We start from the raw sequence: 24,390 nt of genomic DNA on the forward strand, positions 1-24,390 counted from the left end.
ACTGTTTATAAGTTAGAAAGCACAGATCATCTATTTCTTATCTTCCCTTCATCAATAAACATCTTGAAAGAGTAATCTATTTTTGCTATCTTCATTAATTCTATTTAACCTTTCACATACTTGTCAAAAACAGTGTTATGATAATGGCTAACATTTTTCTGGCACTTTTCTAAGTGCTTTACATGTACAAGTTTCTAATTCTGAACTGAAACCTTTGTGGCCAGCTACATTTAGGAATTCAGAATTTTTCACTTTTTTAAAGATCATACAGTACATTTGCTTTATATCGAATATCATAATCAGATACAATAATTAGTTCTGTAGTGAAATATTTTAATCCTTGCATTGATAAATTTAGGTATCATTTTGCTGCCAAATGAGATGTGGTATAAAAAACAGTTTGCTTTTATAGAGCTCTCTGGATTTTATAATATCTGATCATTGATTATAGGCCTCTAAGTGTCTCCATTAGTCATCTTAACAATACTATAATGTAGGCATCAGTATTGATAAGGTGAAAGAGTACAGATAGGTTAAAATGAGATGATGTTTAAAAAATACTTAGACAACTATAGACTGCAGAGTCATTTTAATTAAGATATTGTAGAAGTGAAATTTTATTTTGGGTGAAATTAAGGGTTCCATAATTCAAGGTAAACAGAAATTAAAATGTGCTTTTTCTCCCCTCCAGGTGGATGGAAGTAGTTGCACATTAAGCATGAGCACTCATTTTAAAATGCTTAAAAAGCTGGTAGAAGAAGCAACATTTAGTGAAATCCTCATTCCTTTACAATCAGTCATGATACCTACTCTTCCATCAATTCCGGGTACCCATGCTAACCATGATCCATTTCCTGGGCATTGGGCCTATATTTCAAGCTTTGATGATATGGTAAACTTCAGTTTTGTGTGACTGTAACTATGTTTTTTAAATTTAGTTAAATTAAAAATTTCAAATTAAGTTTAAAAGTTTTTTTAAGAGACTAAATCAATTTTATTTGCAAAGAAAAAATTATTGGTAATACAGAAAACTAAAACTCTTGTATTGATGAGACAAAATTAAGTGATAAAAATCCCATATTCAGTGTAGTATTTTGATTTTTCATATGCTCATATTTGTTTTAGTTGACTATAATCTTTATTTTTTTCATAATTTAACTTTTCCATACTCATCTTAAATATGGAGAACAGAAAGAGAACAGAATACAATGTTTTGTTTGTATTTTGAAAGGAAGTGGAATTTAGTTAGGGAAGAGCTTGATTCTCTTTTTGAAGTATGATATGACTATTTTAAAGAAATGTTACTAGAGCACTTCTAAGTAAATACTTTAGAAAACTATATTTATTCCAATATATCTGTGACTCAAAACATTTGTTTAACTGCTTCAGAGCCAGATACTAAGCCACATAATGAAATCATTCTTATTACTTATAGTCATGCTTTGTTTTTTAACTTAATATTATCCAGTGTATTTATTCACCTCATTAGATAGACTTGATTTTTAGGAGTTTCTTTTTTCAAAAATCAAGTTTCTTTCCGTTGATAACATTAAAGCCATTTAAAAACAGTGTCTCAGTCTCTGAAGAAAAGTCCTAAAAAGTATTTCAAAAATATTTTAAAAATGTGACCGCTTTAAGGGGCTCCCTGAATATGGATGTGTATTTTCTTATATTGCTGAAAAAGTAATCCTTTTACTTCATAGTCATTCCGAATGGATGAAAGTGTGTCCCTACTCATGGGCAAACATTCTTTTCATAGATCATAGATCATTAAAAGAAATTGTTAAAATAATAAATATACTGCATAATATAGGTTATTATATCCCTTTTATCACATTAGTAACAATATTTATAATACATATGGAAATTTAAACAAAGAATTTTGACCTTAATTTATATATAACTCATTTTTTCAGGTGGAAATTCTTGCTTCTCTTCAGAAACCAAAGAAAATCTCTTTAAAAGGATCAGATGGAAAGTTCTACATCATGATGTGTAAGCCAAAAGATGACCTGAGAAAGGACTGTAGACTAATGGAATTCAATTCCTTGATTAATAAGGTTTGGAGATAGTTTTATTTTAGAATTACCGTAATTACTGTCAGTATGATATAGGCTTTTCAGTATGCAAATAGGTCACTTTTAAAAAGAGCGAATAAAATGTACAGCCTTTCATTTCATTTTCAATTTTTTTGAGATAAAATATATATAACAACATTTGCCATCTTAATCATTTTTAAATGTTCAATTAAGTTTAGTGGCATTAACAACACATTGTTGTGTAACCATCACCACCATCTCTCTCCAGAACTTAATGCATCTTTCCAAACTGAAGCTGTATCTGTTAAACAATAACTCCTTATTCCCCTTTTCCCCATGCACTGCTAACCACCATTTTCTACTTTCTGTCTCTATGAATTTTACTACTCTAGATAACTCATATTAGTGTAATTATACAGTATTTGTCCTTTTCTATTTGCTTATTTCACTTAGCATTGTTTTCAGGGTTTAAGCTGAATAATATACCATCGTATGTATGTTCATACCACATTTTGTTTATTCATTCACCCTTCAGTGGACACTTGGGTTGCTTCTACCTTTTGGCTATTATTAATAATGCTGCTGTGAACATAGGTGTGCAAATACCCGTTTAAGTCCCTGCTTTCAATCTTTTGAGTATGCATTCAGAATTAGAATTGCTGGTTTCACTTAACTTTTTTTGGTTGACTTTTAATTATTTTATATTAGTTTCAAGTATACAGTACAATATTTATACATTTATATAATTTATGAAGTGATTCCCCCCAATGACTCTTGTGCCTATCTGGCACCACACCCAGCCATTAAAATAATATTGACTATATTCCCTATGCTGTACTTTAAATAAATCCCCGTGACTGTTTTGTAACTACTAATTTGTACTTCTTCATTCCTTCACCCTTTTCACTCAGCACCCTAACCTCCTCACATAATTTTTGAAAACTAAGGTACTTTTATTAAAGTGAGAAAAATGTTTAAGACATATTAATGAGAGAAAATATTTTCTACTGAAATGTTTAAATTATCTATATTTTTTATCAGATTTATTTATGTTTTATGTTTCAGTGCTGGAAAGAAAGTTAGGTTCTGTTTTTAACAACACAGTGTTTAAAGGTGATCATTAGTATTTTTTCTTTTTTTTTTTTTTTGGTTCTGTTGGTAAGTACTTGATTTCTAGCTCAGAAATAAGAAATCTCATTAAAAGGTTATTATAATGTATGGTCCTAGGTGTTTTGAATTATTCTGTAGCCAGGTATTTATAAATGCATAACATGTTTTTTCTCTTGGTAAAAACAAACCATACTCTGGAAAGATGAAACCTTATTCTTTTTCTATACGCTTTGTGTCTCCTCTTCAACCTCCTCCCACATTTCACCTCTTTTATTAGCTGGAAAAGTTATGGACTTTTAACGTAGAAAAGATATAGCAGTGAATGAGTTCATTTTTTAAAAAAAGACAATTATGATTTGTGCTTAGTTTAACCAAAAGTAAGTTAAAAGTTAATACCACATTAAAAACTCATTTCAAAGGCAGTGTGAAGGGAAGGAATATTTTTAATTTAAAATATTGTTTGGTGAATTCATAACTTAATTTACTGATTATTGAACTATTAGTATATTCATCCTAAGCTCCCTGAGTGTTTTTCTGGTTTGGAGTATCAAGTGGCCTGGCTTTAGTTTATAAATTTATCTTAATCAGCTTTGTTACTAACTGAATTATTTCATTACCGATCCCCCACATTAACATGGTCAAATTAAGTAGCCTTCTTATGGAAAACTAGAATCTCACTATGTTGGTCTAGGAGGCCACATATTGATCTTTATATGTGATTCTAATGCTGTTTGCTGACATTTATGTAGCCTACTTATTCCTAAAGTTTAAAATGTGTTTTTGGTCAGTGATTGTGCTTTTGAATTGGACGGGTTACAAATATAGATGTGTGCTTATTTTATTCAGTTCTAGAATTAAACAAAATACTGTTTATCTTTACTTGTCATGTTTCAGGATTAATCAGATGAGATGTGAAAAACTTTTTTTAGGCTAGAAGAGAATTTTTCAAATGAAGCTGTAATATTAAATTGCAAAAATAAGAAATATATTTTGGAAACACCATAAAACTCATACTGTTTTGTTCATGCATTTTCGAGATAATAAAAATAAACAGCAGTGTCTGTGCCTAAGTACTTAATGTTTTGGAAGGAATAAAAATAAAGGAGCATTTTTGTCATTGTTAAATATACAACTGTAATATTTTTGAACATGATATTATTGTCACATTAATAGTTCATAATTAAAAACAAGGACTTCCCAAGGCATTTTTAATGATTTTGAAATAGATTAGGTATGCTATTCCAGTAGTTTCCTGGCCTGTCATCCTGAAGGATTGTTCATCTTCACTACACAGCAAGCTTTCATTGACATTCTTTTGCTATGAAATAAACAATCTCTAGATATATTTGACATAACATAAAATTTCTAATTTTAATTTTTGGGGTTTTTTTTAACAGTGCTTAAGAAAAGATGCAGAATCTCGTAGACGAGAACTTCATATCCGAACATATGCAGTTATTCCACTGAATGATGAATGTGGGATTATTGAATGGGTTAATAACACTGCTGGCTTGAGACCTATTCTGACCAAACTATACAAGGAAAAAGGTACCAAAATTAATGCTTAAAATATAACTATATAATATGGTATAGTAGCTGCTACCATATATGATTGTAATTATTAACATTTATTGTACATTTTTTGGGTATAAGCCATTATGAAATTTCTAGTCAAATGAGATTCTTTATACAGAGTATATATCTACAACGTGTGTATACATGTGTGTGTATGTGTGTGTGTGTGTGTGTGTGTGTGTGTGTGTGTGTGTATTTTCCTTGTGTTTTAACTCCTCTACTTCATCTCTAAAGGATTGAGATAGTTTATAAAAATGTATATGAAAATTTGTTTTTCACACACGTAATGGATAGTAATTCTGAAGCTACTTTATGTGTATACTAGACTTTAGCAAATAAAAAAATATATTGTGGCTAATGAGAGCTAGTTTTTCACTGTCAGAGAAAGAAAAGGAAAGGGAAGGCTAGAATGAAACCAAAAGTGTTAGATTAGTAGTAGAGCACTTGCCTGCTGGCTAAAACCTGGGATAATTTGAGGACCAAAATAAATAATGATAGTATTCAATTATAACCCATGGAATAAAATGAATAGACGTGAATCTACACTGATGTAAGTAAACACTTGAATAAATAAATAGGGAAATAGGAATAGTTCTTCCTTACGGTAGAATTGCAATGAATAAATGTAGAAGAAATTATAGAAATAGAAAGTCACCAATTAGCAAATACCATAGTAGTAATTGTTGCAGGCAGTAATATCAATGGATCCTAAAATTAGTAGGAAAAATATGATGGGAAACAGGTTATTTACAAAGTCTCATAGTTTCCACAGAATAACTGATTAATTACAAAGGGGAAAAATGTTAACTTTACACCAGAAAAACAAAAATATAACTGCTTAGAATTCTTTAAAAAAATGTCAAAGTAATGAAAGACAAAGATACAAATTTTCTAGACTTGAGGACATTGTGGAAACATGACAGCTGTATGCAATATGGGATCCTGGATTGGATCTTGACCCAGAAAAAGGATGGTAGTGGGACAATGGGTGAAATTTGAATAAGGTCTGAAGATTAGTTAATATTATAACAATATTAGTTTCCTTGTTTAGATGATTGTACTACTATTATGAAAAAGATGAACAATAAAATCTGAGTGGTGAATAAATGGGAACTCTTTGTATCATTTATGTAATTTGCAATACAATTAAAAATAAATATATTGCTATCAAAGTGAGGTAGGTAGAAAATAAGTGTATTAGTTTCATAGGGCTGCTGTAACAAAGTACCACAAACTGGTTACAAACAATGGAAATTTATTCTCTCATAGTTCTGGAGGCTAGGAGTCCAAAATCACCGTGTCAGTATGGTCATGATATCTCTGAAGGCCTTAGGGGAGAATATGTTCTAATCCTTTCTCTTAGCTTCTGGGGTTGCCTGCAGTCTTTGACATTTCTTGGCTTATAGTTGCATCACTCCATTCTCTGCCTCAGTCGTCACATAGCACTAACCCTAAGTCTGTGTCTCTGTTATCTCTTCTTATAAGGACACTAATCATTATATCATGGGCCCACCTAATGACTTTATCTTAACCTGATTACATGGACAAAGACTCTATTTTCAAATAAGGTCACATTTATAGGTACCAGGGGTTATGACTTCAGTATATTACTTTGCAGGATACAGTTCAACCCATAACATTAATATTCATAAATTACTGTATTATGGCTATTGTCATAAGTATGTTATGTACTACATTATTTATTATTGTTGACAAGCCTAATTATCCCTATTTTATGGACAATGCCAGAGAGGTTAAGTTCACATAACCAATATGTTGCAGAGCTGAAACTCAAACACACTTGAATCTGATTTCGAGGAACATACTATTGACTATTTTATTTAGAAAGATGAAATATAAGTTTTAGTTATTGCCTTTGGGTTTTTAAAAATAAATATATTTTCTACCTTATCATGAACACAATTGAACTATGCAACTTTTGAGTCTAAAAAATCTCAAATCGCAGACTTGTCCTTAAAACTTTTAGCTGTGTCTTCTTTACAAAAAGCACCAAACTAAGGTAGGCATAAAAGTCACTTTATAGACTGGAGTAATACTCACCACCTAAAACACGGTCACAAATCTATCAGAAGGAAAAGTTCTTCTGCTTCTCCATTTGTGTTATACAAGATTTAAGAATTGGGTATATTATGAATCTTATAGGCTAGCTTTCACACAGTAAATTTATTCAGAGCACCGTAGTCACGTTTCTTAATTTAATGTGGACCTGTACTACATGCTTATAAAGAGAGAGGTCACTATAATTTTAGTGAGAACTGCAGTATTTTTACAATTTCAGGGGCACTATTCACATTCTGAGTACTATGATCTGGTGTTATTTGATTCCACAATATTGGTTTTAGTTTGCATTTATTATCATCAACAAGAAGATAAATTTACCTTCTCGTAATTGAAAAATTTCCATTCATGCGTTTGAATAACAGTTTGAATAAAAGTAGATGTTTCCTGTCCTATTTTAACAACAACAACAAATGCCCCTTTTCTCATTTGGCTTGTGTTATTAATGGAAATCATTCTACCTTGTAGGAGTTTATATGACAGGAAAGGAACTTCGCCAATGTATGCTACCAAAGGCAGCAGCTTTGTCTGAAAAACTCAAAGTATTCCGAGAATTTCTCCTACCCAGGCATCCTCCTGTTTTTCATGAGTGGTTTCTGAGAACATTCCCTGATCCTACATCATGGTAAGTTTTCAAGAATATACATTATTATGGTTGGATTTTAAAAACTATTTTAGATTTATGTTGCCTCATATGCATGTGGATATTTGGTAAGCATTGTATTTTCTTTAGGTACAGTAGTAGATCAGCATACTGCCGTTCCACTGCAGTTATGTCAATGGTTGGGTATATCCTGGGCCTTGGAGACCGTCATGGTGAAAACATTCTCTTTGATTCTTTGACCGGTGAATGTGTACATGTGGATTTCAACTGTCTCTTCAATAAGGTATGACTTACTCTAGTAAATCATATGTTTTCTCCTAATTTTCTTTCTTCAACAACTGTTCTTCTTAGACATACCTATTTGTAGCAGTTATAGTCACAGTTAAGTCACATTGAGAGTTTGTTCATTGGTTTTGATCTGTGGATCCCACAGCCCTCAATAAAGCAACTTAGGATGTAGAGAACTCAGAAGAGTGATATAGTAAAATTAGCAGCAAACTTGAATTCCAAAAGGTTAGGTTTAAGTTTTGACTCAATTAGTTCTTAGTTACATGAACATGGACAGATTATTTCATTTTACTGAGACTCATTTTTAAAGAAACAGTGTAGTTTAATGTGTTGGTTCCCAAACCCACCAGCATATCAAGAATCATCAAAGAGGTTTTTTTTTTTTTTAAGGTAGTCACATAGGAAACATCCCAAGAGACTCAGATTCTGTAGGTCCAGAGTGGGGGGCCTGGGAATAAATTAAGGTGTTGGACTCTGAGGCCTCCTCTGATTTTCCAGTGTTATCATCCTGGGAGACAGACTGGTAGGTAGCCCCGCTTTTTTCTTCATCCCCATTCTCTATGGGTTGCCTTCTGCTATCACAGGGAAACAAGAAAGGTCACAGACCAAATTGAGAACAAATCAGAGGTAAACCACTAGTATAGGTTAAATCATACAAGAGAGGAATTTGGGGAAAGTGATTAGAGGGATTAAAAAACTCTAGGAAAGAAAGGTTAGAGAATGGCAAAAAATAAATGAGCCGAACTTCGTTATAGTACATGTTACATTTCCTGTCTGAGGAATGTGAGCATCTAATACTTTGCTTTATCCTTTCTCCTCCTATTTTAAAGTGAAAGTCCTAAAGAAAATATGAGAATATTTATATGTACTTTATATTATTCAAGAGGGACATTAAGAAAGTTAATATGACTAAATATTGAATGCATAAATATTTCTCTATAATGCTATTTACCATAGTAATTCAATAAAAAGGTGGGTCTATTCATCCTCTAGATCTTATTCAAGGAGTTGCATTTGAGTTACCCAAAAGCAAAGATAGAGTTATATGGATCCTTTATGATATAGGCCTCTAATGCAGTTACAAATATAAATATTTTGAGGGTATGTTTGCTCTTTGTTAAAGAGTCTAAACATGAAGTTCTAAATTTTTTGGATAAATATTTTAAAATTTTAACATTATTACTTTTTGATAAAATGTATTATTTTAAGGGAGAAACCTTTGAAGTTCCAGAAATTGTTCCATTTCGCCTGACTCATAATATGGTTAATGGAATGGGTCCTATGGGAACAGAAGGCCTTTTTCGAAGAGCTTGTGAAGTTACAATGAGGCTGATGCGAGATCAGAGAGAGCCTTTAATGAGGTAATCATCTGTATTTTGTAAACAATTTAACAGTAACTTTGAATGCAGTTATTGGTTTCTAAGAATGTTTTTTTATACAGAAGCCACTTTGCATTTGTTGAAGTGGATTTTTTAAAATAATAGCTTTATTAAGGTATCATTTACATACCATAAAATTCACTCTTTTAAAGTGTACATTACAGTGGTTTTTAGTATATTCACAAGATTGGGCGACCATCACCACTATCTAATTATAAAAATTTCATCATCCCCAATTGAAATTAGCAGTCATCCCTACTCCCCCACCATTGCCCAACATCTACTAACCTACTTGCTAGCTCTATGGATTTGCCAGTTCTGGACATTTCATATATAAATGGGACCATAAAACATATGGCTGTTAGTGTCTGTCTTCTTTCACTTAGCATAATGTTCTTAAGGTTTATCCATACTATAGCAGTACTTTATTCTTTTTTATTGCCAAATAATATTCCTTTGCACGGGGCCACATTTTGTTTATACATTCATCAGTTTGGATTAATGAACATTTGGATTTTTTCCCACCTTTTGACTATTGTAAATAGCGTGGCTATGAACTTTTGCATATAAGTTTTATGTGGATATATGTTTTCAGTTCTTTTTGTTATACCTAGGAGTACAATTGCTGGGTCCTATTTTAACTCTAAACTTAACATATTGAGGAACTTTCAAGCTGTTTTCCAAAAGCAGCCATAATACTTATAATCCCATTAGCAATGTCTAAGGGCTCCAATTTCTCTACATTCCTACCAACACTTGTGATTATCTGTCTTTTTAATTTTACCTATCCTTGTGGGTGTGAAGTGGTATTTCATTTTGGTTTTAATTTGCATTTCCCTAATGACCAATGATGATGAATGTTTTTTCATGTGTTTCTTGTTCAGTTGTATATCTTCTTTAGACAAATGTCTATTCAAATCCCATTTTTAAATTGGATTATTTTTTGTTGAGTTATTAGAGTTCTTTACATAATCTGAATACTGGACCCTTATGAGATGATTTGCAAATATTTTCTCTCCTTTATGGTTGTTTTTTCCCTTTCTTGATGATGCCTCTTGAAGCATAAAAGTTTTTACTTTGATAAATTCCAGTTTTTGTTATTGTTATTTGTGCTTTCGATGTCATACCTAAGAAACTACTGCATAATAAAGTCATGAAAAATTATATGTATGTTTTCTTCTAATTGTTTTATAGGTTTAGCTCTAATACTAGATATTTGATCATTTTCAGTTATTTTTTATATCTAGTGTGAGGTGGGGTCCATATTTATCCTTTTGAATATGCATATGCAGTTGTCTTAGCACTTTTTTTTTCCTTACATTTGTATTTTTTAATCAACTAATATAAGAAGGTCAGCGGCATCTATATTCCCTATATTGTGCTAGGTTTTCTAGAGGTAAGGAATAAATATTGATTCAGAGTAGTGTTTCTAATGAAATGGCCCTTGGACCCTGGGAGAGTCAGAGTTGGGGAGAAGAGGTGCAGAGTCAGCAGAGGTACTAAAATTTGGTATATGAATTGGAAATAGATGTAAACTATTTACAAATTTGGTCACTGTGGTGGAGGTCTAATTTACCAGCACTGTTTTTTAAAAGGATTATTTTTCTTCTTCTAATTATCTTTTCATTTTTGTTGAAAATCAGTTGACCATATATGTCCAGACTCTGTTCTGTTGATCTTTATATCTAACCTATGCCAACAACACACTGTTTTGTGCACTGTAGCTTTGTAGTAAGTTTTGAAATCAGGAAGTGTGAATGCTCTACTTTTTCATTTTTTTCCCAATATTGTTTGGCTCTTATGGGTCTCTTGCATTTCCATATGAATTTTAAGATCATTTTGTCAATTTCTGCAAGAAGATAGCCTGGATTTGATAGGAGTGGCATTGAATCTGTAAATCAACTTGGGAGTATTGCCATCTTAACAATATTAAGTCTTCTGATCCATGAATGTGGGATTTCTTTCCATTTATTTAAGTCTTCTTTAATTTCTTTCAAAGTTTTGTAGTTAATAATTTGCAGGTTTTGTATTTAATTTTTTTTAAAAAAATGTGTTTTTTAGCAGTCGCCAGAGGGTTGGGGGAGATGGGGAGAGGTAGATGGGATAAAAGGGGTCAAATATGTGGTGACATAAAGAAATCTAACTATGGGCGGTGAACACATAATACAGTATATATATGCCTTACTGTTGAATTGTACACCTGAAACTCACTGGATTTCATTAACCAATGTCACTAATAAAAGAATTAATTTTTTAAAAAATGTGTTTCTGAGTACTTTATTCCTTTTAAGGCTATTCTAAATGGAATTTTCTTAATTTCATTTTTGAACTGTTGATTGCTAGTGTATAGAAATATAACTGATAAATTTGTGTATTGATCTTTTATCCTGCAACCTTGCTGAACTTATTACTTCTAATAGTTATTTTTGTAGATACCTTAAATTTTTTTCTCTACAACAGCACGTTATCTGCAGATAGAGATAGTTTTACTTCTTCCTTTGCAATCTCAATGCCTTTTCTTTTTCTTGTCCAATTGTCTAGCTAGATCAATGTTGAATAGACTTGGAGAGAAGTCTACATCCTTGTCTTGTTCCTGATCTCAGGGGTAAAGAAGTCCTCTGTCTTTGACCATTAGTATCATGTTAGCTGCGGGAAGTACAGTTGACCCGTGAATAACATGAGGGTAGGGTTACTGAACCCCTGCACAGTAATAAAATCCACGTATAACTTTTGACTCCTCAAAAACTTAACTGCTAATTGCCTACTGTTGACTGGAAGCCTTACTGATATCATAAATAGTCAATTTACATGTATTTTGTATGTTATATGTATTTTATACTATATTCTTAAAGTAAGCCAGAGAAAAGAAAATGTTATTAAGAAAATCATAAAGAAAATATATTTATAGTAAAAAATATGCACATAAGTGGACCCGCTCAATTCAAACTCATATTAAGAGTCAACTGTAGTTTTTAAAAAGGATTTATAAAGCTCATTTATTCATCTTTTTATTTAAAAGCTGTCTACCAGACATTATGGTAGAATATATTGGTTAGTTAGACATAGGCCTCTGAAAGAGGAAGTATAGCATATTGTGAAACTTAACTAGTAGCTCCTATCCTAGTCCGGAAGAAGTCAAGAAATAATTTCTAGAGGAAGTAGCTGAGACTTTAAGATAGAGTTGACTTTGCAAAAGGGAAGAGAATGTTCTGAGTGATAGAAATATCAGTGCTATTGAAGGCATGGCCTACCTGAGAAATGCAATACTGCGTTGTGGAGGGTGGACTGCAAGAGGGTGGTGCTAAGATGATGCTGGACAAATGAGCAGAGCTATATTCTAAAAGGTCCACATGAAGCCAGTTTACACATTAAACTTTACCGTGAGCAAAACCAGAAGTCATTAAGAGTTTTAAGAAGAAAATTTAAAAAGAAGAGGAAATGAGGTCATCAGATTCGTACTGCAGGAAAATTGCAGTTCCAGTTTGGGCTGGAGGCCAGAAAACTAGTTAGAGAACTGTTGCAGTAACCCAGGAAAAAAATGGTGCACTGAATGAAGTAGTGATGGTAAAGATGGATATAAATAGAGAGGTGGAATTGGGTGTTTAGAGGAAGAGGAGGCAAGGATGATTCCTAGATTTTTGTTCAGGGCCAATGGGTAAATTATGTATGTTCTTTACTGATTTGAGGAATAAAGGAGTAATAGTTTGGGTGAGGGTTCATGAGTTTTGTTTTGAAAATGTTGAATTGAGGTGCTTACAAGATATCTAAGTGGGTTTTTCCCATCGGTAATTGGAGTTCATATGTAGAGCACAGAAGAATAATTCTGGGCTGTATCTATATGGTAGCTATAAAATTTTATGGTCATTGTGGAGACATGACAGGGGATAAAATTCACTTATTCAATAAATATTCATTAAACCAGTTAACAGTATACATTTAGAGATGGCACACAGAACTCAGCTTACTTTACTCTTCAAGAACGCCTCTGTCCCTCCCGTCTCTTTCTTCTTTCCCCTTTCCCTCCCTCACCCCAAAATGATTTCATGTGTTTTACTGAAATGGTAATAATGCGTAAGAGTATTACTATTAGCTTCTTGCCCTTCATTTATTCTTCCCCTACGTATTGACTTTATCAAGATTTCTTTTTACAAAGATAACATTGTATTATTACCATAATAATTTTTTTTTGTTCCATTTTAGTGTCTTAAAGACTTTTTTACATGATCCTCTTGTGGAATGGAGTAAACCAGTAAAAGGGCATTCCAAAGCACCACTGAATGAAACCGGGGAAGTTGTCAACGAAAAGGTTAGTAGAAGGTTTAACTTGATATGAATGAATATTGTATATCTCTACAAATGAGAACTGATTCTAAATATCATCAGTGACTGATCATTGAATACTCTGAAATCTAGTTCTCTAGTATGTTAATGCCCTAAGTTTTCTTTATTGTCATTACTATTGTTGACATTATTATCATTTGTGTAATAAAAGCAGAGTTCAGGATACATTTGTTTAACCATAGACAATTCACAATTATGAGATAAGAGCAGGAAAAACTTGAACACAAACTATGTGGACTTATAAAGCAGGTCTCGGCCTTAATACGTAGAATTCACTCTTTACTAATAGCAGTTGAAGCATCAAAGTTTTCAGATAGTCATTTTTAATAAGTTAGAATAAATCGAAGATTGTTTTTCTAACATCATTCACTCTTGCATTCTGATATGCTTTTTTTATAGAGAAATGTGTAGAATTCCAAGTACTTCACTTAGAACTCCCATTTGCATATACTAATAATCTAAATATTAGGCATTAGCATATTATTGCTATTATTAGAATATTCATTCAAATGTTTAAGTACTAAACAGTTTCAGAGTAGATTTTTTAATGTTATTATTTTCCTAGAATTATGTGGAACAAATTCCCCTGGTAGTTCACAAGTTCAGAATAATGTCTAAACTGTTGATGTTGGATCAACACTGAAAGCCTTAAAATCAGTATCTCAAATTATTGTACTTTTTTCATTTCTTCTGAGTATTTGCTCTTAACAAAAGGGGTAATAATCAGTAAAATGCATTATTGTTTGATAGAAAGGTAGTAATTCGAAATTATCAACATGCACATATCATTGAATCCTTAGCCCTTATGATTTTCAATTACTTCCTTTTAGGCCAAGACCCATGTTCTTGACATCGAGCAGCGACTGCAAGGTGTAATCAAGACCCGAAATAGAGTGACAGGCCTGCCATTATCTATTGAAGGACATGTGCATTACCTTATACAAGAAGCTACTGACGAAAACTTACTATGCCAAATGTATCTTGGATGGACCCCATATATGTGATAAAATTACTTAAAGGAATATACTAATAACTAAATTAATGCATTTGGTATTAATCTGTGGTTGTATCTGTTCAGTTCAAAAGTACAACATAAGTTGCTTTATGTTTTCAAAGCAACTGGTATTATTTCTCCCTCATTAATATTTAAAATAATATATGCTGTTATTAAGAAATAAACTGCTTTCTTAATATATGCTGTGTATTTTAACCAGAGAGATGGATCATATGTTCTTATGCTCTAAAAATATGTATGTTCAAGAAACAAGCCAGCTTAATTTCATTTTACAACTTTTAAGTACTTGCTAGCATAAGGATTCATTTGAAGAACAAAAAAATTATACTGAATAAATTCTGTGGACAAAGCACTGTGCTAAATTTGTACATAGAGCTTAGGTCTCCTGCCCTCTAGGAACTGATAGTCTAGAAAAAAGAAACATAAATAGAACATCATCCAGTTCACTTAATAAAACTTTTTTTTTTGTATGGTTGGAAATGTGATAAGGAATAAACCATATAAGTCAAGAAGCATAACTATGAAAACCATATACATTCTGTAATTTTAAAGATGCTGAAAATGTACCAGAATGCAGAATCCAGTAGTCTTGGAAGACAGCAATACTTGAAATTTCATGAGATTTTAAAATATAAAAAAAATTTAATGTGGTTAAATTTTTATTTTCCTGCAGAAAACTTAATTCATAATAATTAGAAAGCAATGAGGTTATTACATTCAAATAAATGGAAGACCTTTTATAATATGATTTTACTTAAGTTCACTCGAGAGAACTCTTTTTGGCACGGTTGAAAGTGATGGGGGAAAACACAAGAAGCTAAGAGTATTAATGTGAAAACTGAACAATTTCCTATCGAATGCCTAATATTAAGAGTTAATGAGGAAGCTGGTTGGGGCCGGGTGGAGGGAGTTAGGAAACTTTCTTCAACACGACTTGTTAAAGAACGTTTTTAAAACAAACTTTGCTGTAGGTATATATCCCTCAAAGGAAAAAAAACTCCCCCTCACCAAACAAAACTAAACCAAATAAATCACCAGAACTTTACAAGTCCGTGTTGAAAAATGCTGAGATGAGAATCCCAGGGGACTAAAAACAACCACGATAAAAATCAGTGTTCGGTACTCTTCCAGCAGTCTGGAGAACTTTTCATACCACTTGCAAATCAACTTATGGTCTGTGAACTGGCATTTTCAGAACTAACCTTAACACACATACCAAACGCCTCGGGGCTCTTAAATGTAACCAGCGAGCACGGCGGCGGCGAGTTACAGCTGGAATTAGAGCCCCGCCGCGTGGTTGTGGCTGGAATCTGGCCGCTCTAGGCCTAGTGGGCGCTCTCTATGGTCGGGCGGGAGGTGTGTTGTCATCGGCGGAGCGACGGCCGGAGGCGGCGGCGTAGGCCCCGGCGGGGCGTTTGGTTTCGGTTTGGCCCTGAGTGGAGTTAGTATTGACAGTCGAAATGGGAGTCCCCAAGTTTTACCGATGGATTTCAGAGCGATATCCGTGCCTCAGCGAAGTGGTGAAAGAGCATCAGGTGGGTGAGCGAGGGGCAGCGGCTGAGAAGGCCAAGGACCGGGGACTCTGCGGCCCTCTCCATCCTGGGACTGGGGCTCCCCAGCTTCCTCTTTCTGCGCGTCGTCTGCGGGATCAGTGGGAAAGGAGGGAAACAGAAAGTTTGAGGACACCCGGATGATCTGAATGTGACGATCTGAATGGGGGCGAAGACAGGTTGCGTTTCTGTTAGCAGAGCCGCGGTGATCGCGGCAGTTCTGACAGCTCCCTGCCTGGTGAGGGCCTTCCGCGATTCCGAAATTAAGCCCTGCGGTGGTACGCTTTAGTGAGTTCTTTCCTTTCCTCCCCGGTGAGCTGTAGATTGCATTTTCCCTTATAGAGCCCGAGTGGAAGTCCTCTCAACCCCGCCCAAAGCCACAGACCCTTATAGAAACAATTACTCCCGCCTCCGCAGTCGAGTCCCCTTATTTACTTATCGAGAACTACAGCCTTTCCCACCCCCAACGCCTAGACTTTTTGACGTGGTTTATGGGTCATATTTATGAAACCTTTCGTTACTCTTTCCTATTCGGAGGCGTGTGTGTGTGTGTGTGTGTGTGTGTGTGTGTGTGTGTGTGTGTGTGTGTGTGTGTGTGTTAGAGAGACAGAGAGAATGTAAGAGCACTAACATAGGTAATAACAATATTTTATATAATGACTAATGACCCCAGGGCGACGTGTAGATTCCAAAAAATGTAATTTACATATTGGAACTCTGGAAAGAGAATAGAAAAACGATTACCTAGACTGCTAGACTTTGGGTCATACATGTTTGTCACATGCAGTGACTTTAGTAGATCTCTTGTTCATTTTATATTTTACAGGGAAAAAAATCAGTTTTGAAATGTGTATAGTTAAATTGATTGTGATGGATAGCATTATATTCATAGAGGGAGTATTAATCCAGCGAACACCATCGTGCTGTCTGTTAAATTATGGTTTAATCTGTTTTAGAAAATACCATAAGCATGTTTGAAGAGTAGGGTTAAATTTCTAGAAAGCGTTCTTTGTTGTTGGATCACAATCAGACTTGGTATATGAAGAAAAGCTTACAAAAAAATTCTAAAATGGAAGTTTATTTGAAACATGGGTTGAGTTAGATTTAGGAAGATATTTCTTTCCAGAGAAGAGGGTTAAAAAAAGTTTACTAGTACATTTCAGAAATGGAGACAACTAACTTTGGCATTTCCTGGTCCTTCATTCAAAAAATGAGTACCTGCCATGAGTCATTCGCTTTATCTCTCAAGTGAAAAAAAATGTGATTGTTAGTCAAACTGACTTAATAATACATAATTTGTTCAATAATATTTTACTCTGTACTATTTGACACAGAGTTTGTTTTGGTGAAATTATCTCTGATTCTCTCCATCTTGAGGATTTGTTATTGAAGAACAAAAATAATCTTTTCAAGGCAGTTTTATGATATGACCATTAAGACTAGGTTTAAACTTGGTTCATCAAAAGTGATATGTTTCAAAAAATGTTTGATTCTGGTAGTTAACAACAACAATAAAAAGCAAATGTTATAAGGCATTACCTTGCTGCTCTCTCAAGCAGTACTTAAAAGATGGTAATGCCTAAGTCACAATGATTCAAAAGCAAGTCCTGGGACGAAGGAGTTGGGAAGAGGTTTGGAGGAAGATTGAGTTCTGGAAAGATGGTGGTGATGATGGTAGTGATGATAGCTGCGTAATCTAAGGTCTCTCTGAATCTTTACATGAAAACGAAAAGAGCAATTAGATAGCAAAATGTAAAGCCCATAGAATGATTATAATAAAACCACATAGAAAGGTATCCCCATGAACCCCCAAATAGAAGAAAGTAAGGAAAAATTACCAATAGCCCATAGACCCAGTCAGTATTGGCATCTCTGCAAGAGATAGAAGAACTCCAGAATATTCATTAAAAGACCAGGAGGGCCAGTTAGATATCGGTAGCTTTAACTGAGGGATTTTAAAGAGTAGAAGCAGTCTACATCCTATGAACTCTCAAAACTGACTTGCCAAGGCACTATTCTAAGGCAGAGCCCACCCTAAGGAGAAAATGTTGGGAGTGAAATAAAATTTTATCAGAAAAGGGACAATAGAAATAAGAGAAGAAGAAGGCTCAGAACAAGGAGGGTTAAAGAGAGTCAAGAAATCTTAAAAAACAACCAACCAACCAAACCACCAAATTTTTAAACACTACCCCTAAATAGCAAAGGGGGGAGCTCTGTGAAGGAAAAGCTTTCTTGAACACTTCCTCATTCTAAAAGTTCAGGAAAATTAAATTTACATAAAAATAAACAGAAAATTATTAAAGCCAAATAGCATACAAAGTTATTATAGGGAAAAAAGGGATCAAAATAAAAGCTTGCAATAAAAACATGCACACAAAACAGACAAAAATACAACCTACTATTTCAAAATAAGCTAAAAGGCACTAAGAAAATGACAAAAGACTTGAAAGAACAACATATTATCAATTATGAAAATTCAGGAGGAAAGAAGAGGAAATTTAAAAAGAAAAAAGTTTCAAAAGAAAATAATAAGATAGGCAAACAAGACAAATAATAGCAGTTCTTGAAAAAGGAAATCAAAACAACATAAATACTAAAACTAATTAAAAACTTTCCTGAAATTAAAATAAATATTTGAAACTGCATGTCGAAAGAATATTACCATGTGCCTAAGAATATTGATTCAGATGACCAAACACAAAGAATTAGGAAAGTTACTGGACTTTAAAGGAAAAAAAAAAAGATTTTGTTATTTAGAAGTAAGGAACACATGACTTATAAGAAAAAGAAAATTGGATTTCTGTCACAAGTTTTGACACCAGTGCTTTATGCCAAAAAAAAAAAAAATGGAATAACATAAAATACTCAACTCACCGACTTTTGAATATAAAGGATAAGTTGATAAACTGCTATCGGTTTATAAGAATTCAGGAAATATTGTTCCTTTGAGCACTTCCTTGAGGAATCTACTAGAGAATGAGCTCAGACAGAATGATGAGAGAGACATCAACATAAGGACTAGTGGTGAACATTAAATATAGTTACTTGTAGAATGAAACAAAATGAGTTAAAAGAGAGTAAGTTTAGTATATAATAGCTATATGCTCTGACAGTGTATAGATAGCAGAATATAAAATGGGAATGGGGAGAATGGGGAAATCTTGTGGAAAAATATTTTTTATGTTACCAATACTCAGTATTGGTGGTAATATTAATATTGTTTTTCTGGAATCCATGTCTGTGATATGATAAATGCCTAATATAGGGTATTTTAATTTTATCATCTCATATCCTTGAGAACCAAGATTCTGGGCGTGTAAAAGCGGAGTTACAGATGTAAAAGAGAAAATGTTAAGTAAAAGCTCTATAGTCTTGAATTTGAATTGGAAGTATCAATATGAACTTATGAGACGCACACACACATACACAACGCATGTGCATAAATTTTCTAGCTCTGTCCATGAAACAGGACTGGAAAGAATGATCAATCCAGTAGCAAAATTTAGTGCCTAGGTTATGATCTTGAAATATTCTTACTCACTCAGGATTTCTTGGAGAAATGACAGATTCCAGGTCCGTCAGGAGGTATTCTAGATGAGTCTGGAAACTTTTGTCATACTTTATAGCAAGGAAGCTACTGAAAACTACCAGGGACATGTCAAAGGATTTGAAGAGACATTTAGAAAAGGCTGGCAATGGCCTCAAATGGAATAATTTGAGCCTCAGTAATAATCTAGTGGATTAAAATCCGTCAAATATGCTTAAGTCTTTGAGTTCATAATGGTACTTAAAAAAAGGGGGCGGGGGGTACCCTTCCAAAGGTGATAGGGACTGTTCCTAATCTTGAAAACTGTTAAATCAAGGGAAAAAATTAAGCATTTTGTTTTACCTTGTACCACTTGGTAACCAAATGGTAAAATTGTGTCTTTATAAAAGTATTACAACTGATAAAAAAAGAAATGATAGAATATCATCATTTTGCAACCTCAAATGAATTATTTCTATTAATTCATTAAGCATCAATGGATGCTAATATTAGAAAAAAGAAAGAAAGAAGGTGAGGTGACCAAATAGAGCTTAACTCTACCTGTTTCAGAGAATTCTTGACATGAATAATGTATACAAGACTTATATTTGTGTTTGAATATGTCTACCTAGGACTGTTTTTAATACCTGGTTCAATCGAGTGGTCCAGTAGTTTGATGGAAGTATATTATGACTATATAAAATTAGTTATTTTAAAAATCTGCACTGAATATAAAGTTTATGTACTATAGGATTGAGGAATACAGAGATAAACAATAGTATTTTATGCTAGTGTTATATTATTGTAAGTATATTTCCTGTTCAGTGAAGGGCTGGGAGTGAGGAAGGAGTTAAGTAATAATAATGACACAAAACAACTACAAAATAAAACAAAACAAACAAAACCTCCTTTAAAAGAAAGGCACTTTCCTTGAAGTTGAGGACAATAGACTAGACCAGTATATAGAAATTATAAAGTAAACAAGAAAAACAAAATCCAGGAGAAAGTTGCACATCTACTGTATGCTTAAGCAATGTCCTAGATACAGGGAGTGGATAGGGTAGAAGAATAAAACCTCTGATCTGTAACATTTATGATTCTATTGACTGCAGTTATAAACTCTTAGAACATACGCAGTTCTTTTTGTGATTATAATTCAGTACAGAACTATTTATTACAATAGCTGAGATTTGTTAAGCACTTGCCATGTACTCGACAGTGTGTTGTGTTTTATATACATTCACTTATTTAATCATAACATTCCTAGAATTATTATCTCCTTTTTGTAGCTGAGTTATAAAAAAATTGAATTATTCACCCAAAGTATTTTACTACATAGCTTAGTAAAGTAAATGTTGGAGCTGAATTTGAAACCAAGTAGAGTTGCTGTGGAGTAGTGTTTCTTATCTTTCTTTCATTATTGCCCCTTCCAGGTGGCTCTTTAGACTTTTTTTTAAACTTAATCACGCCCCCTCCATAGAAATTTAATACTACAGCTATACTATCTCTGTTTATATACTGTGACATTTCATTATGTCCCTGCCCCCCCAAATTTTGACCCCTCAGGAGCTATGTTGTTCCTATTGATAACATATACTCTAAAGTATTGTGTTAAAATATATGTAACATAAAATTTGCCATCTTAACCATTTTAAGTGTATAGTTCAGTAGTGATAAGTGCATTCACATTGTTGTGCTAGAGCCTGCAGTTTTAAAACCAATCTTCTATGCATTTTGCTAAAAATTGCTTCTTGGCTATGGAAACCTAAATTTTCTAATTGTAGAGAACATAAGCAGACATTTATTTCTATTTCCAAGTGTTTGCTCCTGTGTAGGGAGCTTATCTGTCTTATCCTTTACTGTGTTTGCTGTACTACTGCCTTTACTATATTTCCCAGCCCCTAGCACAATGTGTGGGATATAATAGGTCTTAAGTAAATATGTATTGAGTAAATGAATTTATTAACTTTAGCATTTTATAGTCTATAAAACATACATAGTATATAAAATATTGTATATTAAAATAGTTTATTAAAACATGTATAGTATATTAGTATGTTTTAAAACATGGAATATTAAAAATGAATTGAAGCAACGAAACTTTGGGGTTGTTTAAGGTAATAGTATTAAAGAACTAGAGAAAAATAATAGCTCCAACACTCAAATAGATATTGTTTTTATGTAAAAGGCATTTTGCAACAACACTAGGATACAAAGTTATACTAAAAAAAACTAGTGTTTTGAGAAAATTAGATACTAAGATGTTAAATACTTACCCACATTTTAAAGCAGTGTGAATGTGTATTCCAAGTGACTGGTATAGGCTACATGGGCTATCACATTCAATAAAGGGAAAGCTTTGTTTGTTAATTTATTCATTAAATATTTTTGGTTTGTTGCATTGTGTCAGGCAGTATGCCAAGAGTTCTAAATATGACCAGATCAGACACCTTGCTTTGAGGAACTCATAGTTCAGCAGAAAAGGACAGATATTACACTTAAGCATTCAACATAAATGTATAGAGCACCTAATATGTACCTGACATTCTTGTATTTATTGGGAACACACAAATAAAATATGACATAAAGAAAGAAGCATCATTTCCCCTTAGGTGAGGAAGGAAAAGCTTCCAGACAAAGATTACCTGGGCTGGATCTTGAAAGCTGAGTCAGAATCTATAAGATCAGTGAAGGGAGGAGCAAGAAGGAAAGAAAGGCATTTCTGGAAGTAGGAACAACATCTGTAAAGTCACAGAGGTTTGAAACAGTCCAACACATTTAGGACTCTCTAAGTAATTTTCTGTAGTTAGCTTGTGATATATGTGGAAACGGAACAATATGGAATTGGTGGGAAATAGAGCATCCAAATCATACAGGACCTTTTATGGTATCAAGAACTTGTAATATTGTATGGGTTTAGGTAAAAAGCAATATGATCAAATTATGTTTTAGAAAACTGGCTAACCTGTGTTGAAGGAGAAAACTGGAAGCAAGCAGTCCAGTAGGAAAACTAAGGCACTCAGGATGAAGGAAGATGAGATTTTCTGAAACAATGGTAATGGATAGGAGGGTAAGGTTCTAGAAACATTTTGGATGTTAAGTTTAAAAAAAAAAAACACATCAGTGACTAATTAGATATGGGGTTGAGAGAGAGGAGGAAATATAAGATAATCTTGCAATTTCTTTCATTACAATTTCTAGTTATTGCAGATGCAATAACTCAGTATTACTTATTTGTGAAGGAACAAGATTCTGCTGTGTGTTCTCATTTTCTTTACTGCATTGGCCGATGATTATGTAATCATTCCATATCTTTCTTAATTAATCTGAAATCTCAGATAATTTTTTAAATTTCTTTTCTAAAAGGAAAAATACAGGTTTTTTTCAGGTTATAAAGGTAATATGTGTTCATTGTATAAAAATACATATAATACAGAAAGATGTAAAAACTGTTATATAGTCTAGAGGAAAGTAGAAAGCAACTGAAATTCTATCATCCAGGGTTAACTAACAGTAACATCTTGTTTTTATATACTCCTAACTTCTCTATGCAAATAGATATGTAGCTAAATATTTTCTACAAACGGGATAATAATAGACTTGCTATTTTATAACCTGCTTTTGTTACTTTATCATATGTATTATACACATTATCTCTTGCCAAATATGAATATATTATAATTTGTAATTGTGGAGTATTTCATTGTATGAATGTACCATGATCAATTTTCTATTATTAGGCATTATGATGGTTTTCATTTTTTATCTTTTCTGAATAATACAGCCATGAATATTTACTTAACCTTTGTGCCCTTATGTGATTATTTCCCAGGATAAGTTTCCAATAATAGAAATCCTGGGTCAAAGATGTACACACTTCAAATTTTCATATATACTTTCATATTAGTTATACCAATTTATTATTCCTATTCCAGACTACTGGGTGTAAATGCCACCTCTTTCTCTTTTCTAGCTCTGTGATTTTCCTCTTCTGTAAAATGGGGAATCTGAATACTTCTCTTTTAAGATTGTTAAAATTAAGTGAGAGAATGAATAGAAATGTTTAGCCCAATGTTTGATACCTAACAAGTGCTTGAAAAGTGGCAGCTATTGCTTTTAGTAACATGAAATATGCATTTCCCTCATGGGTAACATCTGTCTTTGTAATCTTTGCTAACATGATGGGGAAAATGATGTGTCATTTTAATTTGAAATTTGGGGATGTTGAACATCTTTTCATATGTTTATTAGACTTTTGTGTGTCTTCTTTTTTGAATTACTTTGCATTTTCTATGCTTTTAAGTTTTGCTCTTTTTTTACTTACATGTGAAGAATTTTGTTTATTAGGAATATTGACTTTGTCCTAATTTTTCCAAGCATTTCCCTGCATTTTGTTATATTCAGTTGAACTTGTTTGTGGCACTTTTTTTTAACCCTAAATAGATTTTTAAAAATACATTTTTAGATAGCCAACTCCATTTGTTTGGTTTATGATTTCTGGCTTTCACCACCTTAATATTACCAAATATTTTATATAATTTTTTATTTACATTTCTTACATTAAAATTTCTAATCTTTCTGGAATGTATCTTGTTATAAAATGAGATAGCTTTGTTTCGTCTCCAAATAGGTACCTCATTCCTTTCTTTTACTGACTTGAAATGCCTCTTATACACTAAATTTCTATATACACTTAGACTACTTCTAAACTATTTGGTTCAATCAAACAGTTTTATAATTTTAAATATGATATAGGGCAGATTTTCCTTCATTACTCTTTTTAGTATTCATTGTATGTTTATTCTCCTAGGGAAACTTTGTAATCATTTTATAAAGTACCTCCACATTTAGATTTTGATTGAAGTTTTCAGATTTCTTGGAATA

General features: G+C 32.9%; 2 protein-coding genes across 6 annotated transcripts in view; both read left to right on the forward strand.

Moving 5' to 3' along the window:
• ATR (ATR serine/threonine kinase) overlaps positions 1-14,780 on the forward strand; it is a 135,826-nt gene extending 121,046 nt beyond the window's left edge. Inside the window, exons 40-47 of one of the 4 annotated variants that reach the window (XM_011364451.2) lie at positions 692-892; positions 1,917-2,060; positions 4,547-4,697; positions 7,272-7,428; positions 7,537-7,690; positions 8,905-9,056; positions 13,275-13,380; positions 14,246-14,780. In XM_011364451.2, coding sequence (XP_011362753.1) covers positions 692-892; positions 1,917-2,060; positions 4,547-4,697; positions 7,272-7,428; positions 7,537-7,690; positions 8,905-9,056; positions 13,275-13,380; positions 14,246-14,419 — 1,239 coding nt within the window. In that variant the 3' untranslated portion in view covers positions 14,420-14,780. Of the gene's footprint in view, positions 1-691; positions 893-1,916; positions 2,061-4,546; positions 4,698-7,271; positions 7,429-7,536; positions 7,691-8,085; positions 8,219-8,904; positions 9,057-13,274; positions 13,381-14,245 lie in introns of those variants that run through there. The other 3 variants (XM_011364452.2, XM_023533165.1, XR_896111.2) reach the window with 3 other exon arrangements.
• A 1,110-nt stretch (positions 14,781-15,890) lies between these two features.
• XRN1 (5'-3' exoribonuclease 1) overlaps positions 15,891-24,390 on the forward strand; it is a 117,541-nt gene continuing 109,041 nt past the window's right edge. Inside the window, exon 1 of one of the 2 annotated variants that reach the window (XM_011364454.2) lies at positions 15,891-15,965. In XM_011364454.2, the coding sequence (XP_011362756.1) occupies positions 15,891-15,965 (75 nt within the window). Of the gene's footprint in view, positions 15,966-16,030; positions 16,219-24,390 lie in introns of those variants that run through there. The other variant, XM_023533166.1, reaches the window with a different exon arrangement.

Source organism: Pteropus vampyrus, unplaced genomic scaffold, assembly GCF_000151845.1.
Source record: "Pteropus vampyrus isolate Shadow unplaced genomic scaffold, Pvam_2.0 Scaffold97, whole genome shotgun sequence".
NCBI lineage: Eukaryota > Metazoa > Chordata > Mammalia > Chiroptera > Pteropodidae > Pteropus > Pteropus vampyrus.